General features: G+C 34.0%; 1 protein-coding gene across 2 annotated transcripts in view; it reads right to left on the bottom strand.

Moving 5' to 3' along the window:
- INPP4B (inositol polyphosphate-4-phosphatase type II B) overlaps positions 1-18,484 on the bottom strand; it is a 134,571-nt gene that overhangs the window by 57,508 nt on the left and 58,579 nt on the right. For both annotated transcript variants that reach the window (XM_015817180.1, XM_029284388.1), the window contains exons 13-15: positions 17,457-17,634; positions 14,883-15,095; positions 4,321-4,456 (exon numbers count right to left, since the gene is read on the bottom strand). In XM_015817180.1, the coding sequence (XP_015672666.1) occupies positions 4,321-4,456; positions 14,883-15,095; positions 17,457-17,634 (527 nt within the window). The remainder of the gene's footprint in view (positions 1-4,320; positions 4,457-14,882; positions 15,096-17,456; positions 17,635-18,484) is intronic.

The raw sequence follows: 18,484 nt of genomic DNA, 5'->3' as shown, positions 1-18,484 counted from the left end.
TCTTCTCTGTACTCTTTCTAGAGTCTCAACATCTTTTTTACATTGTGGTGACCAAAACTGGATGCAGTATTCCAAGTGTGGCCTTACCAAGGCATTGTAAAGTGGTATTAATACTTCACGTGATCTTGATTCTATCCCTCTGTTAATGCAGCCTAGCACTGTGTTGGCCTTTTTGGCAGCTGCAGCAATCTGCTGGCTCATATTTAAGCAATTGTCCACTAGGACTCCGAGGTCTCACAGTTACTACCACTGAAACTATCAAGAAAATAAAATAGTAAATATGGCTGTAAATAATTTACTCCCATTCCTTCCTGGCAAAAACCTCTTGCCTCTTCATACTGCTTCATGCATTGTCTTTTGCCTTTTATATGTTCGCTTTTTTCCCTTTTGGAAAAGCCTATCATATGTTTATCCTTCTTCTCAATTGTTTATACTATATAATTGATTTATGATATCAATATTCATTCTTTCTACATGATCAAATCACCTATATATTTTTCTTTCATAATAGTCATTCACATTTGTATTCAGTCCACATTCACTCATTTTTAATGATCTCACTTATTTTATCACACATACTTAAATAACCTATTCCCATAGCATTTATTGTAGTTTTATGTTTCACAGACATTGCTAATGCACACTTCTGTATGTTAAATGGATAGAAGCACGTATAGTCATTTTCCCAGCAGACAAGATAGTACCCACTACTTTTCTATGAGTATTTGAATGCCTTAAAATTTCTTGATTTGTTCCCATGTTTACCAAGTAGTTTAACAAGATATAAAAATGTATATATTTGCTGTTGTTTGGGATATTTATATGTACATTGCAGTTTGCAGTTCATATTTCTTGACAAATGTAACAATCTTGATTTTTGATAATTAATTTAGCTATACATATTATTTACTGAGTTGTACAATCTAATACACATGTATTAAACAACCAAGGGTATGTTATATTTCTTTGTACTTCCTGTTCACCATTGAATCATTTGCAAGGCTGATGTTTTTCATTAATATTTTTAAGTATGTTTAAGAACCAGAATTTCATGATAAGCAAAGTAAAATACAGAGTGTAGACATTTTGTATTATTTTATTCTTTTTCATATATTGCTAAATATTCATAGTATAATATAAAATTAATGTGAAAGTTATTTTTCTGGAGATATGGTATTCTATATTATGTTGTATTCCCCTAGCTGCTTCAATAGATATGAATAAAATCCTTTTATTCCCAATTGTGGGAGAAAGACCTTCTTCCCCAGTTTGTATGAAAAATGCAGAGCAGTCCAAATATGAATAATAATTAAATGTAACTGTTTCACTCTGGTAGAAACAAAAACTTTTCCGGCACTTTTATTGCTATTGCAGATGCATTAATGGACTTTCATGAGGAGGATTTTACTAGGTATTTATGATTGTTACAATCTCTGCTTATAATCCCAGCATACCATCAAGGCAATCACAGAAACATCAGCAGAGGCACTTTGAAATAATTCATTATCACTTATTGAAAAATGTAACATTTCTTTGGAAAAAAAAACCTTTGCACATCCCAAACCAAAATATTCATCAGTCAAGCTCATAATCAAATGGGAAATGTCATTGCAATCCATAGTAGTAAAAAAACACTCTGCCAGTTGAAAATTGCTCAGTTGATTGATTTGAATTTAGTTGCTGCTAAAGTCTAAGGGACCCTGGATCTAAAGATGAGGTCTCAGAAATAAGAACTACTGAAATGAGCCTATTTAACAAATCCCTAACAGTGTTTACAAGTGTGTACTCCATAACATTGCATGCATGAAAACTGTAATGTTTATTTTAAAAACATTAATATTAGAATTTAACAAAAATTAAAAAATAAAACAGAGAGCTGATTACATTTTGTAGAAATTCATGGTGTGGTTGGTAATTCAACATCTATTTTGGCATTCAGTGCCTGTATTTCTAGAAATGTTGCTATTTTTTTGGCATTCAAAGATAATGCATAAATCCTGTTAAATGAAATCAAAGATTCACCAAGTTGAGAAAGTGAGGTACTTTTGAGCTATCAAAAGTAAGGATTGCCAATTCCCAAAAAATATTTTTTAAAAATAATATTTAATGTAATCATGAGCTACATATTCATTGTAAACTTAATTTCTAACTTAGTCTAACCCTTTTGGCATGCATTGTTGCTCCAGATACTTTGTCTTTTAGAATGACTTTCTGAACTGTGAAAAATGCATCCATCAAAAATTGAAAGCTTCTGTCTTTTACCACTTCTTAAAATTATAAACACTCAAAAGAATGGTAATCTTAACATGCTATTCAGTTAATTACTACTCATCATACATTTTTTATCTATTTCAGCAAAACCCATAATATGACAAAGCTAATGGAAAATAAAGGCAGAGATAGGGTGAAATGGTGGAAAGCTGATTTCTTTCGCAAATATGATGTTTAATAGGTCTCACGGTTGTCATTTTACAAGAGTTTTATGGAGGAAAACAGGAGACTTGGACATAATAGTCTGGAATAAATATCCAGATGCTTTAATGCAGCAGTCTCCAACCTTTGCTGGGGGCAGGGGAGAGCGCATCCAACTCATGCAAGAGAGAAGCCTTTGGGGCGTGGTCTCGTGCTTCTTCAGGCTTCTCATGCCAAAAGCTTTTGCAAAGGGACTGAAGGCCTGAAGCAGCGCGAGATCCCTCTCCCGAAGCCTTTTGTGCATTTGCAAAAGCTTTGGCGAGGAGAAGAAAAGCCTTTGGGGGCACGGCCTCATGTTCCTTCAGACCAACCAAGGCTGCCTGACGCTCCAAAAGAGGATCGGTTGTCCTGCACAGGCAGCCTCATGGAGTCAGCAAAGCTGAGCAGGGAGTGCTTGTTCCACTCAATCTTTGCTCTCATCGCTCCGCTTTGGGAGCATCAGGAGCAGGTGGCTTGGCTGCCCGCCTGGGGGGGGAGAGGGGAACCAGGCCTCCACTCGCACAAGAGAGAAACCTTTGGGGTGCTGCTTGCGCAAGTGGAGCTGCATGTGTCTGCCAGCCCACTGCTCGCGCGGCCCGGTTCCAAATAGGGCATGGCCTGGTAGTGGGCCACAGTCCGGGGGTTGGGGACTCCTGCTTTAATGTGTTCCTGACTTTTTTCATTATAGAATGCATTCGACTCATCTTTTACCAAGGTAACTTAGAGAAGAGTCTAATTTAAATATATAAATCTTAAATGATGACACAAAAGAGATAACTGCTTATAACATGACTGTTCCAAATAAACAATCATAATTTAGTGGTACCTGCAGATTATGGATACCGGCTCTTTAAAAAGCTGCTCAATAAAATCAAGTATTTTGTGGTCATATATCAGGTAGCAGCAATTAATTAGTCATGCAATTTTATCTATAAAGCTAATTGGACTAAAGTATCTGAGCTTATATTAATAGTGTTATATAGCATGCCACTAACTTTGCACCTCTGGCATTCTATCTGTATTCCCTGAGGCCTATTGTCTGTTTCACAAACCAATCTTTCCCTTTTGGTTTTACTGTCAATATGTTTCTAGAGCTGTTAATTTTCCTCATGACTCTTACGTTTCTTCACTATTTCAACTGCAAATTCTGGCTATGAGCAATTATGTTACTAATTTTCGGGCTCCTTTCCTTCCATTTAAAAGCCATCCATTCATGCATTCCTTCATATTCTTCAGTTTATCATTTTCAGTTCATTAGTTTCCATATCACACTGTTATATTATTTTATTTCAATTTTTCACTCCTTTTCTCATATCTCTTGTCATACCTTTTCTCACATTTTAAACCAGCTATTCCCTTTTTATTAGGAAAATTCCTTTCAAGAGTTGGAATCCATCTTTCTTAATTTCTTAGTACAGAAAAATATTAATCTGTACTTCTAAAACCTTACATTGGACTACACTCCATGGAATTAAGAGGGGGACATACTTCAGAATAAGTTATAAATTATGATATTAGAAATAGTAGCTGCCATAATTCAGAGGCCAGTTCCTCAAGTCTTCATGCCCTTTTTATATTTCTGAAATTTAATTATCCTTTCCACCGGTCACTAATTTTGAGAAGTTTCAGAACTATTATCCCAGTGTTTAATCATAATACTAATACCTTTATTTTGAAAACAGCATGCAGTTTACTGAGAGGAGATAAGTGTCAAATTGATAACTTCAGGCAATATCAGATTATGCTACCAATTCATAATCTGATAAATAGCCTTTTAATATAAAAGGTGAAGAACTGGACTATCCGCACTATCTGATTTTACCATTTTATTTTACTTTTCTTTTGCAACAATAAAAATGCATTCCTTACCACTTATGTGAGATGTTGATGAAGGTTCTTTCTCATTTTCCTTACTGATGCTGGGAGTGTTCTTCTTTTCAAGCAATCTGTCCACCATTGCAATGATGCAGTTTAAACTCTTCCCTACATTGGCCCACACCCTATCCTGAAAAAAATATCAGTATCATTACTCAGTATTAACAGTTGCATGAAAAAGTATAATTGCTTAGTTTATAGTGGTATATTATAGAACAAGTGAAATGAAAGAAATATACCAAAGAACAGAGTCCCCCATTTAATCAATCTTAAATAGATCTTTACTGCTATTTTTAAATAATAATTCTAGAATAAAAATATTACATAATTTAAGATGGTGCTATAGGGTAAGAACAGGCAAAGCTGTGGGTGGAGTTAAACACATCACAATAGAGTCTTTGCATTGCCATAAGACATTCAAGTCTAGTCTCATTTGAATTCCACTGACCCTTATCTAGCACCAAATTAGTGTTAAACTTTAGTTGATCAGATTCTTGTGGATAGACTTGAATAAATCTTCCATGCTTCAACCTTACAAATGATCCTGATTCTTTGTGTCTATACTGCTATATTAATATACATTAGTACTGTATTAAAGCATTTTGGCATAGATCTTCTTGAGTTCAGCTTTTACAAGTTTAAGTTAAATTATGTAAGTTGTTTCCTATATCTTTATGCAGTTCCAATCATTCATTACAAGATTACACTGGAATCATAAACATGATCTATATTTAGACAATTGTAACTTTCCTCTAAACGAACTACATGTGCATAACAAACTTATAGAACTGACCACAAAGCTTTACTCAATACTAAACATTTCTGTGTGAACATGGTATTTTATGCATGCATACACATTTTGCTTATGTGAATATACACACATAATCGCGCACGCACGCGCACACACACACACACACCAATTGTTTTCTAGGAGCTTACAGCTAAAATTACAAAAGGCAATTAGAATTTTACAAGCCCAATAAACATATTTATCCCATTTTCAGGTAAGCAAAGAATACAGTTTTAATGCCTGGAAATGGGATGTGACAGATTTTAACTGCAGAAGAGTTGCATTATGGAAGCCAGTTTGGTGCAATGGCCAAGATGCTGATCTAGAAACCAAGAGACTGTGGATTCTAGACATGAAACTAGCTGGGTGGTTTTGGACCAGTCACTCTCAGCCCAACCCAGCTGACAGGGTTGTTGCTGTGGGGAAAATAGGAGGCATTAATATTAAGTATGTTCGCCGCCATGAGCTGACCAAATAGATATCCAGTAGATATAAATACAGATTTTGATATACTGGATAAAAGTATCATCTTATAAACAGCAGCAGCATGTGAGTGTCCTTTAACTGAAAGAACCGTTGTGGCTGAAAGTAGCAATGCAATTAGATTGTTCATTACTATTGTTTCTTATACAGTAAATCAATAAGTTTTTCAGCAAAAATGTAAACAGGCACATGTAATACTTCTTGGCATAGGTGCCTTAAAAGAGATTCAGGGTTAACTAGAATTTGTTAATTGTTCTCTAACCTACAAAGATCTCATTTGAGAATGTTCTGTATGATCATATGTAGAAAACTTAATTTTATAGTATTCTCACAGCACCATCCATTTGTTGCTGAGATAAGATGAGATATGTTAGAGGTATTTGGCCGGTTCTATAAGTGACTGAATTTCTGTTCTATTTACATATCAGGATATCTACATGATTAACTCTTTCTATCCACAAAGAATTAAAAGAAAGAAGGCAGCAATTATTTAAGGTGAAACTGGAATATTTCTATTTTTTATAACTTTTATTAATTTTAAAAAATTATAATCTTTAGAGCTTGGTAAACAACATGTTGTCTGGGTTCACATTTTGAACATTAACTTCTTCAATATAAATTTATTCAGTACTGCACAATCCAGAATTTTTTCCTTGATCTTCCTTTCTTCCCCATATTTTTCCTTTCCCCCCTCATTAAACAATTACAATTCTTAGTACTGTTGATGTATACAAAATTAGATATAAACATCTTCGTCATATTTTACTATTATAGAAATAACAATAATATCAATTCACGTCAATATCCTGTTTTTGTGCTCTTATTAAGTTTGATTTCCCATCAATATTTAAAGTATCTTTGTCAGTTATGATTTTCTCAATATTTATTACATTTATATAGCTAAAATAATTATTCATACCAATCCTCTTATTTTCAAATTTCCCATATCAAAAAAAGAAGAAAAATGCTATTTTAGTTCTAAATCATATCTTCCATTATAAAAATCTAGTTATATCTAAGGGTCATCCGTTCTTTTAATCATATTCAAACAGGTATATTAAACAGATAGTGCCCCCTATGATAAATCAAATCCATTATTTTTTTAAGTCTAACTATCGCTTTCTTTTTTCGCCAAGCAGCTTTCCAGACCAAGGAAATTAAATCGCCCAAGAATTTTCTTTCTATTTTTGTGAAAGCTGCTTGGCATGAGAAAGACAATTTAGGTAGAGTATTTTTGGTGGGGAACTCCGTCCATCTACATTCCCTAGATCAGGGGTTCCCAACCCCCAGTCTGTGGACTGGTACCGGGCTGCAACATACCAGCAACCGGTCTGCACAAACAAGCAAAGCCCCATCTGCGAGATGCAGGCAGTATACAAAACCATGCCCCCTCCAGTCCACAGAAAAACCTTTCTCCATGGAACCGGTCCCTGGTGCCCAAAAGATGAGGGACCTCTGCCCTAGACATTTCCCTTGCCCGCTCTATGTTCCATTTTCTAGAATCTTCTTCCTTGTCATCAGGTGTATTTTGGAGAAATGAGTAAAGAGTCTTTTGTATTTTCATTGTTATAGGTAGGTCTTGCAGTATTTTGTGTATGGCAGTCCATATTTCCCGTCTCCTATCTCCTCCATCTCTAAGTCCATTTCTTCTGCTTCACCCTCTGATTTCTGGTTTATTTGTTCATACTTTGTAGTTGTTGTCTGGGAGCTTTCCAGTTGTAGCTTTAATTTGGAGATTTGGTCCTTTATATCATCTAGGTTATTTTTAGTCTCATTATGGTTTCTTTTTATGTCCTCTTTGTGTGCAACAATTGTTTGATGAATTTGCTGTAAATAGAAAGTATTTCCTTCTGAAAGGTGTTTGTCTTTTCTTGAGTATCCTCTAGTATCACCAGTCTCAGCAAGAGTGGAACAAAATTTCCTCTAGTTTTCTGGTCTTTGTATATAGCCTTTATAATCCAGTCCTAATAGCAATATTTTATAGTAATCCTTTGTCTCAAGTATTCTGAAAGTTATCAGTCAGGCCAGGTTGTAATCCACAATGTTTCAAGTATTCAAAATGTTCAACTTCCCTGAAGCCAGACGAATTCAAAAGTCAAATTTTTCTTTCTCTTCCACTAGCTCTTGAGATTAAAAGTCCAAGCTCAGTAGGTATTTATAGTCCAAGAAAGTCAGGATGATAAATATGGCAAAATATTTTCCTTTACTGCCAGCTGTTCTCCCAAGCTGAAAGTCACCAAGCAGCCAAGAAGCTAGTTACAGTGCTGTACTCAAATCCACCATTAGATGTCAATCAAAATCCATTTTCCACTCTTAAAACAAAGGGTTGATTTCTTATATTTCTTATATTTCACCTCAATAATTTTTTTCCAAAGAGAAAATCTTAACAATTATTTCAGTGCTTAGATTTATCAAAACTATAGTTTTGTATTACTTTCATTTCAATATTGTGTATTTCTGTCCCCATAAAATTTAAAACACCACTTCCGTTCACATCAAGAGGTTTTAAGCTTCTTGAGAGCCTTTCCCAGGAAATTCAGTTGTAAAATAGTAAAGAAAGGATCAATATTCTCACCCAGTCCCAACATGCAGTTTACGATGCTAATTAAAGCTTTTGTTCTTCGGTTATCAGCAGCTAATGGCCAGCCACAGAGGTGTGGCCGGTCTTTCTCCTGCCGGTTTAGAGGGCTTTCCTTGGATTGAATGGAGAGACCACTGCCTCTCCATGATTGACAAGGCACCCCTTCTTCTTCATTGCCTCTTTGGGACGACTTTAGGCCCTTTTCAGGGGGCCCAGCAGGACGAATCGGGTGTGGAAAGCAGAGCTCTGCCTTCCTGCGTCCCGTCTCACCGTGACGCAAAACTGGAAGGCCGAAACTGGAATATTTTTAAATGGACACACTGGATGGGCTGTTTAGTCAGGCATAAAAGGAAAATTAATGAATGATGAAAATGTAAAAAACAAACAAATAGGAAAAGAACCATGTTTGGTGCTGATGATGAATAGTTTATTGTCTTTGAATGATTACACAATGCTGTATTATCCATTTGAAATTAATTCTAGTGTTTCTTCTGGCTGGCTAAAACAAAGTCACCTATTTTCCAGATTATTCTAAGAATATGCTAAGTCAACTCAGACCTCACTAACATTTTTTTAGGAATTAAAGAAAGGTCTTTGAAGAAATATTATTTTAGTTGAAATGTTTTGACTGTACAGAGGATAAAAACCAGGCTATATGATCAAAAATTCAGTTCTATCATTTTTGGTTTTTAATGAAAAACCAGTACATTTGCAGCTGAAATGATGATGATGATGATGGCAATGATGATCAGTAACTTTCAGCAATATGTTTCCATATTGTATTTAGTAATTGCATATAAGTCTGAGAACAGACTTATATATAAAGATGGTAAAACTAAACATAAACTTAAGATTAATTTATATTTTATTTCTGAAATGCAACAGCTAAAATATATCTTTAAGTTTCCACATTAAGTTTCTCTTTAATTAAAAAAATTCACAAAGTTTAAATGCTTCAAATTGTAAATGTTAATGAGATGAATTGGTCCCTCAAAAGTATTAGTACTAATTAGAACAAATAATGCTTCTAGAGCATTTAAGTATTAAAAGTGGCATTTTTATCATCCTAGGGCTGTAATGGTGTTATGAAAATTGGCTTACCAGATCTACGGTGCTGTTTCAAACAGATGGTAGCAAAAATTCAGAGAACTACATAACAGTTTTAAATCCTGTCATCTAAACATGGTGATCCTAATTAAGTGTACCTTTGTACCAATAAAGAAACATTTTTGTAGCTCAGGATTGAAATGAGAGAACCTTGGTACTCCTTGAGCTTGGTTGTTTTCTTGCAGATGTTTCTTTACCCAAACTAGGTAACATCAACTAATTCGCACTGATGATGTTACCTAGTTGGGGAAAGAAATGACTGCAAGAAAACAAACAAGCTCAGAGAATAGGAAGGACTCCCCAGTGTACCTTTGTATTAGTGTTCAGAGCAGAGTATACCAATTCTCTTATCAGCCCCATTGATTACTATACTCATTTGCTTCTGAGTTTAATTTAAAGTGCTGGTACCTTATTGATCTTTAAAAGTTTGCTATGGAAAAGTTTACTTGAAGTACTGCCTATATTCAATTGAACTCTGTCCAGTATACTGATGCAGAAGGAACAAACTTATTTCTTAATGTATTATATTTCTGGTGTTCCCTTTCTCAAGAAATGTGTTCTGCTTCCTCCTCATTTTAACTTCAACCTGTTTTTAAACCAAGTTTATGGTCTAAATTAATATTAATATTGGACTAACTTCTTAAAATGTTATATTGTTGGCTTTGGGCTGGTTCTTGCTTTTATCTGCTTTATACAGTCTCATAAACATTTAGTTTTGAAATTTAAAATTTTGCATTTTTAACAGATAGTGATGTTAACATTCATTATATTTGCTTATGTTTACATTAAACTATTCTTAAGAGTGGAAGAAATAATAAAGTAAAATATGTGTTATCAAGACACAAACAGCAACTATATTTAAAGGATGGAAAATTGTAACTGCACTATATGAACATTAAAACATCAGTCTCTTTCTCTAACAGCAATCCACACAAAATCATGTATTTCTTGCCAATGCAATTTGTACCTTCAAAAGTAGAACTTATCATATACACCAGCTCTTTTTTTAGGATTATTTTAATGCATTCCATATGCAAACATGCATTAAACATTCAGATGCACTTTGCAGAATAAAAGACATTGCGTTACTATTAGTATTATCTACTGGGTTAGAGAGAAGCTAACTTTTGCCTTTGGGTATATGGCAGGCAGAGTGGAGGAGGACAGTTTTATATTATCTCCAGTATTATATGACAAGATCTGAATTATTTTCAGTGAAGCGCTTCTGATAAACATTCATTTCTTCACATTCCAGGAAAGAGTTGCTTCTCTGTATACTAGTTTATTCATTCCTATTGGTGAACTAAATATGCTGCTTTTCATTTGAAATGAAATGTATTAAAGAATACAACACAGAGAAAATGTATTTAGGAATGTTACCTAATTAGTGTGCCCTAAATCTTCAAAGTACAGCTTCTGCAAATCAAATGCATCATTTTCCAAAATACAAACAAATATGGAATAAGGTTTTTAACACTCTCCTCTCAAGTCTGGTCAAGATGAGCTTTAGGTTTTGCTGACTATTGTTCAAACAGTCCTTTACAACCAGTCACATTACCCAGTCAGAAATAAACAACTGTGGTTTCCAAGCAGCTTGGTGCCCACCAAATTCTTGCATTATATATAATGTGATTTTTTTTGTAACCCTCCTTACAAAATGGATGCTATTAGCAATTATATTTTACTCAGCAGCTTAATATAGAATACATCTTAATCACCTGTCAGTATTTTAATTGCTTTTGTAGTAGAAAGAGTAATATTCAATATGAACACTTACAATACCTCTGTCAGGCAAAGTTCCTTATGTCAAATTTCCTGAAAATACTAGCTGAGTTATTAATTTACTAAATATTGGATTAGCTTTCCCTGGGGAGAAAAAAAGAGAACAATATGCCCTACAGGACGATTGGCTATTTAATTATTTCTGCTCTCTGTTGTTATATTGTATTTACATATTTACTGTTTTTATCGTAATACTGAACATCATACAGCAACTTTATCGTAATACTGAACATCATACAGCAACTTTGATGTAAAGGAATACATTTTACATTTAAACAAGAAAACTGAACAAATGTAGAAAATGATATTGTGCTGATAAAATATTAATGAGTATTCTTCTGGCTACTGTTGCCATAAAATGCCACAGCAGATGCATTTTCTAATCTGATCCAGGAAGGCAGACAGGTTCTGGGTCAGCAAAATGCAAACCGAGATTAAGTTTATTCTGTTTACGGAAGAGAAATGAAGAAAGAGAACTAGATTTCAATCCACCAAGTCCCCTTGCTGCTTATGAACAAAAATGTGAAAGCAAACTGTTTTTTTTTTTCTTATATGCTATTTTTGCATTTACAAGATTGTTCCTCTAAAACCCAGAAGATTGTTTCTGTGATTTAATCGCAGAAAATTTTAATTCACCTGGTATCAGTTCTTTGTTAGCTGTGGTGGTTAAAGTTCTATACATGGATTGGGAAGACCTAAGTCAAGTGCCCATTAAAGCACTGAGCCGTCCAGGGTCAGTGGACCAACCCCTCCCCCAAACCCAAAAGACTGTTGCTAGGGAAATAAAATTAGAGGATACTGACAAGAACGCTTGTCTCAAGATTATAGAGGGCAAATGTAAAACCATGTGTGCAGCGTCTATTTGAATTAAAAATTCAATTTTAAAAAATTAAAAATACTGTATAACCTTGAGATCAAGGTTTGCATTTATGGTTGTCCAGCATCCTGCGGTCACATTATTGCCATTTACACGCTTTGCAATTGGCTTGCAACAAGCAGAGTTAATTGAGAAGGCAGTAATAAAATCCTAAATTGAAGTCACATGATTTTCCACAGGGCTTAGGAATCAAATTGCTGGTTCCAATTATTGTTGCTAAGTGAAGACTACTTAATATCTTATCTCCTTATATGCCTGTGCTCCTAAGAGGCTCATGTCAATTTACAACATATATTGAAATCAACATAACGCAATAATAGAAAATAAAATAATATATTACACAACTAAATTAAAATCACAAAAGTTTTCTTCCAGTAAGGCTTTTAATATTAAATGTTTGATGGAATTGCTCCATTTTCTGAATATCTGGAATTGTGTTGCCATACAGATCTCTGAGAAAGGAAGTTCTAGGGATTCTGCCAAATCTCATAGTGGAGGTAACCTTCAACATTCTTACTCAGGAAGTGCTGATCAAGTGGCTAGGTTCTACCTGAAGTAGATGGCTCTGAGTAGGGCCATAGGAAGTAGCCATCACTGGCTTTAAATGGCAGGAAAAACTGGATAAACAAATCCCATTCTTTTTACATGTGTACTAGGCATATAATACACATTAAAAAGCACAAGGCTTTGAAGCCAGTAATTGTCAATATAGACACCCCTAGTCCTGAGACAGTGGATGCCAAACCACATAAAGCTTTATGAGTCAAAATCAGCATTCTGAATTGTACCCAGAAGTCAATTGGTAATCAATGCATAGCTTACAACGTTAGTTTTATGCTTATACAGCAGCTCTCACTCACTAGGTTTGGCTACTACATTATGAATTAATTTCAGTTTCTGAATAGTCTTCAAGAGACATATAGAGTAATATAGGTCTGCTTAATTATTTATGGTAAATAATGGATAAAAGATTTGTCGTCCAACAATAATCCTGGTACTTACAGACCAAATACTTTTGCCAGTCTGGGCACCTAGACTGGGACACTGAGCTAAAAGTAGTGACTAGAACCAATCTGTAAGGTGCCTTTCCCCTGGAACAATCTGCCCTATACATCTCCTTCTATAAGTCTCTTGAAAAATCTTCTTGTTATCCTCTATTTCCCAGATTTCTCATAGATCCCTTCTACAGCAGAGAAAACTGCCCTTATGCCCAAAGCACCTCTTCTCATCTATCCCATAATCCTGGTCCATTATCTAAGTAGACTAATCTACTCAAACAAGTCTACTCTACCCTCACTTCCCACAAACTTTTTCCCATTGTTTTTTGTCCACTAAATGCTTCTTCTACTAAATGCTTCTATTTTACACACATACTCCTCACCCTGCTTCCATCAGATCCCAAAGTGATATGATTATCCAATCTCTCTGTGCAGAATAGTGATTCCCATTCAGGTCTCCATTTATTTCTTCATCTTTGAAGAGCATTAATAGTGTTCTTCCATCTGTATATATTTTTCCTGATCATTACAGTCTATCTGAAGCCTGAGAGTCTTTCAGTCACCTGAGCTTCTCAGTAGGATCATAGCTGTTGGGGCAATTGATGTCAGGTGCCATTTGCTATGTCATTGGCTGCTGTAACTTAACAGGCCCAGCTAGAACCCATTGGTAATAGCAAGTGCAGAAAAAAAACTTTAACTTATTATAGAAAACTATAAATATCTGTGGAGTGATGGTCTTTCAAAATATGAAGACATGTTTACAATCTTGACAAATCAAAATTATGATATGAAATCCTGAAATATGAAAATAGATGTTAGTGTATTTGTGGACTCAGTGGGACTTACTTTTATATAGACATTATGAGTGTAATGAGGGAAATAGGGAGAGTAAATGTGTCTAGAATAAAATAGTCTCAAAGACAACTAGCTGGTGGAAAAAGAAAGAGGGAGAGAGGATTGGAAATAGTTATGCTTAAGAACTTCTGCTCAGACTATACTTTATAAAATGAATTAGCATGACTTAAATGAGTCAAACAAATGTGTATGCTAGGACATACTGTATTTACTCTTCCAATTTAACGCTAAACAGACTTTTGTAATACAAAATGAAGAAATAAACAGGATTTTCTAGTATACTATTTTGTAAACAACAAAAACCACTTCAATAAAACAAAACTACAAGCCTTCTGCATATTCAGAGTAGATCAGAAGCTATTTACATTTCTTTCCTGGATCTGAGACAGAATAGTACCAATATTTGGATCTTTCTTGCTTAACTGGCTTTTTACTAGAATAGAAGATGAAACGTCATGGCCAGCTTTCATTTCAAAATTCTGAAATGTATATGTGTACATATATTAAAATTATGAGGATTAGAACACTGGAGGAATAACTACAAAGCAGCTTGGTGAGCTTAGGAGACAACTCCTGATGAGCAGAAGAAAAATAATGAAAAGAATATATGCAAGAAGAAAAGAATAAAGATGAGTAAAGATGAACCATTGAAGTTGTAATGAAATAAAGTATTTTGTTTAATGTACAGAAGTACTATTAATCCTTGAAATACTGCATGTTACATTGGAAAAAGAAGTCACAGTTCTGAACCATATGTATTTAGTCTTGCTGAAATCCTCTTTCTTCACAGTACATTTCTAAATTAGTGATAGAAAAAATGCAAACTATAGCTAGTGTACGCTATCAGCATTCAAGTTAAAATACTTACTGCATATGAATATGTTAATGAAGGCATAATAAAGGTTAACTTTAGCATCACATGAAGCATACTATACCTGAAGCACACATTCATGCAAAATCTGTCAATCATTTCTTCAGTCTCACAAGAATCCAAAGTTATTGATATGGCTAACTCTTTAAATACAAATAATTTACAACTGAATAAAAGGTAGAAAGCAAAAATGGGATTTTGAGGTTACTTACCCACTCTTCCTCATCATATTCTGAGTGGTGAGGTATGGAATCCTGTCTCTTGATTTGTGATGGATGATCCTGATTTTCCTGTTCGCTATTCTCTTCAGTGCTATTCCTTGGCAAAGTTGGTTTTTTTAAGACACAACCAGGACGGGCTGTGTATAAAGCTAAAAGGGCACTTCTGATAAGCTGATCCTTAAAGGCATGCACAAATAACTCTGTCTAAAATTAAGATGAGTGTGCAATCAACAAAAGGTAGGCAATGCAGTCTCAAAACTAAGATAATAAAATATACTCTTCTGGCTCTCATGCCGACGCTATAAGGTTTGTTGAATCTGGATCTGTGCTGTGTGAACCCTGTCATTGTGGCTTATAAATCATGGCTCTAAACTTAAATGAGCTATGTGAACCAAGCCACTGTACACTGTTCCATAGCTAAGAAAGTTCACTTAATTTAAACACAATTTGGCAGGATACAAATAGAAATAGAACCTAGTCTGCAATTCATTTTTATTTATGTTAATTTCTGTTATGTATGAAAATTGGGGCTATTCATGCTTCAAGGCATGATTTAGAAGTGTTTTGGATCTCTCATCAGCATAGGACAACTCTGCTATTCATTACTAGCTTTGTTCAGACACTGAAAAAAAATGTGTTTGCTTTAACAGTTGCATTCACTTTAATGTCAACCTCCTAAAACAACTGAATTTTTTTCTCATGCTTGCATGGAAACCAGACATATGAGAGAACTGCAGTGCTGATCTTACATAAGGTCCAAAGTACTTCTTCAAAATCTTTTTCAAAGCTTGTACAACCCAATGGATATTATGAACGTTAAGACTAACATCTCTGTTTTTACATAAGAATAAACACTATCAAACTCAGTGAGGCTTATTTTGAATATTTATGTTATGGAGTCAATAAAACATCTTTTGTGTAGTCATTGTCAAAAAAGGCAAATATTTAGACTCATAAGGAGCTAAATGGAAGCAAAAGCATAACAAGACTGCATTTGAACTACAGTATACAGATAGTTTTCAACTTACCACTGTTTGTTTAATAACACTTTGAAATCATGATGGCCTCTGAAAAAGTGACAACCTGTTCTCAAAGTTATAGCCATTGCATTACCCCATAGTCGTATTATTACAATTTAGGTACTTGGTAACTGACTGCAACTGGTTGCAGTGTTTTGTGGTCAATGGGATCACAATTTGTGACCTTGCCAGCTGGCTTCCGACAAACAAAGTCATGTGATACACTTAACACCCATGAACCACATAACAAATGTGTAATACATTTAACATCCATGTGATTTGCATAATGACTCTAATAATTCACTTAACAACTGCAGTAAAATGGTTGTGAAATTAGGTCCAGTCATGTGATGGCTCCCTTAATAGCCACATTGCTTAGCAACCAGAATTCTACCTCAATTGTGGTAATAAGTGGAGGACTATCTGTATAGTTCTGGCTATTACATCTCAAAAATATTAAAAGGTTGCTGTAGAGCATGATAAATTGGAGGAAATAGCAACCAAAATCATATAAAAGTCCTTGAGAAGTTTCCTGGAAAAAAAACCCTGTACAGGTTGAGACTTTTAGTGTGCAGTTAAGTTTAACATAAATTTAATAATTAATCATAATGAAAACGTGAATGGGGGACATATTAAAAGTAGATAAAATGGTTGATATGGAAAATATAAATAGGAAAATTTTCTTCCTTATTTTACTCTAATAATTCAGAAATATTCATTGGAAATCTGTAGGAATTCATAACTAGTAAATGGAAACATTCCTTTACATAACACATAATTGATCTTTTAAAAAAATAATATACCATCAGATATATTAACTAATGGGGAATAGGCATGAGATTATCAATGACTGTTAGTCCAGGTGATTTTCATTATCTCAAATGCAAATTTATAATTTCATACCATTAAAATATGATGCATGTCATTATAAGTTACTGGCAAAGGAGTACATTAGAGGCTCTGCATTTTGTCTTTTCCTTATTCCAAAGACCAATAGACCAAAAGATGTCTGAATTTCAAAATGTCAAATTCTGTTTAGTGGATAAAGCAGAAAAGGCCAAGATTTGTTTAAAACAAAATATATGGGTATGCAATGTGCTTAACAATAAACGGTACTTCAAAGTTATAACAGGAGAGTTGAAAGTTTTTCTCCATCACAGTTTAATTTTCCTTTTTTATGATTATGCCACAATACGTCAGGCACAAATAAAATATATAAATTATAAAGATAGGGAGGAATACACTAATAATGATATATATAAAAATGAGAGTTCCCACTCTTCAAAAATAGTAATGATTTATTATTCATCAGTTGCTAATTTAAATGTAATATGATACAGACTTGTCTGTTTTATATTAAAAGCATCAAGTTTAATATCCATAAAATTGCTTAATAACAAATCCAAACAGGGAAGAGAAGAATATGATAATCATCTGAAGCTTGTAACCAAGTCAACCGTTCCTCATACAGATTCCACAGACCATAGCAATATCAGGGCATCTAATAATTTAGTTTCCACAGCAGGGATTATTTTTTAAAACTTACAGTTTCTGAAAGCATCTTTAAGGAATTCTTCAAGCTTTCCGGCAACTGTTGTCTGGCTGAATTAAGTAGCATGTCTGCATGAGTTGATATGAGAGGCTGTAATTGATTGATGTTACTGAGAACTTCTCTTGCCTTGGCAGTGTTTTCAGGTGAATAATAAATACATTGGTACCCAGTACTGCAAGGTAAGACATGACACCAAATAATTTATTATAAAGTCATAACCTATTTTCAGCTTTAATGGATAGATGGCTAATATTTTTTATGTACATAAAGGATTTCATCAGTTTTATAATGAATGTGGAAAGGTATTATAAAATGTATTGTCACACATTTATAGGCGTTCTTTTAAAACTCAATTTACTGAAGACTAGAAAATAGGCCTTGTAAAAGATGGTAACCTTTCGTTGATGAATGCTATAGACAGTGTTGCTGAAATTAATTATTCTCTGAAGTTTTCTGAATAAGCTGTTGTATATTGTATTATGAAATACATCAAAACAAAGCAGACACAAGCCCTATCTTTACAATTGTGAAGGAAACAGAGATTTATACAACCTCCAACAAAAACATTTGGTAATTTGTAATAGCCTTAAGGAAGATTCTTATTCTTGGCTTTTTTTTCCTCTATTGATGAGATACTTCATTCTTTGTGCTCAATTCCGTTTATTATTACTTGCTACATACAAAATTACTCTCAGTTAGCTTTTGGGTGATTTTGACTGTAAATCAAATAAATTAAATAGTAAATATTGAATAAAGAATACACAGGCTATTCTGTGTTTGGCTAAGACAGTCTTAAGCAAGGAAGTTAGAAATTAACAATTTTTATCATAATTAACGATTTCATCATTTTCTAACAAAGATCTATTATCATCTTGTTGTATGCTGCTCAGGATCATTTGTTTTGTGAGATGGGCAGCTATATAAATTTGAAAAATAAATAAAAATATGAAATTTGTTTTAGTGACATTGTTTGGATTCAAATGGTAGAGTTAAGCCATTATAGTTATAAAAGTTTTAAGATG

Source organism: Protobothrops mucrosquamatus, unplaced genomic scaffold (assembly GCF_001527695.2).
Source record: "Protobothrops mucrosquamatus isolate PMUCROS unplaced genomic scaffold, P.Mucros_1.0 scaffold559, whole genome shotgun sequence".
In the NCBI taxonomy this organism is placed as follows: Eukaryota; Metazoa; Chordata; class Lepidosauria; order Squamata; family Viperidae; genus Protobothrops; species Protobothrops mucrosquamatus.
This window is presented reverse-complemented; position numbering and strand designations above follow the sequence as displayed.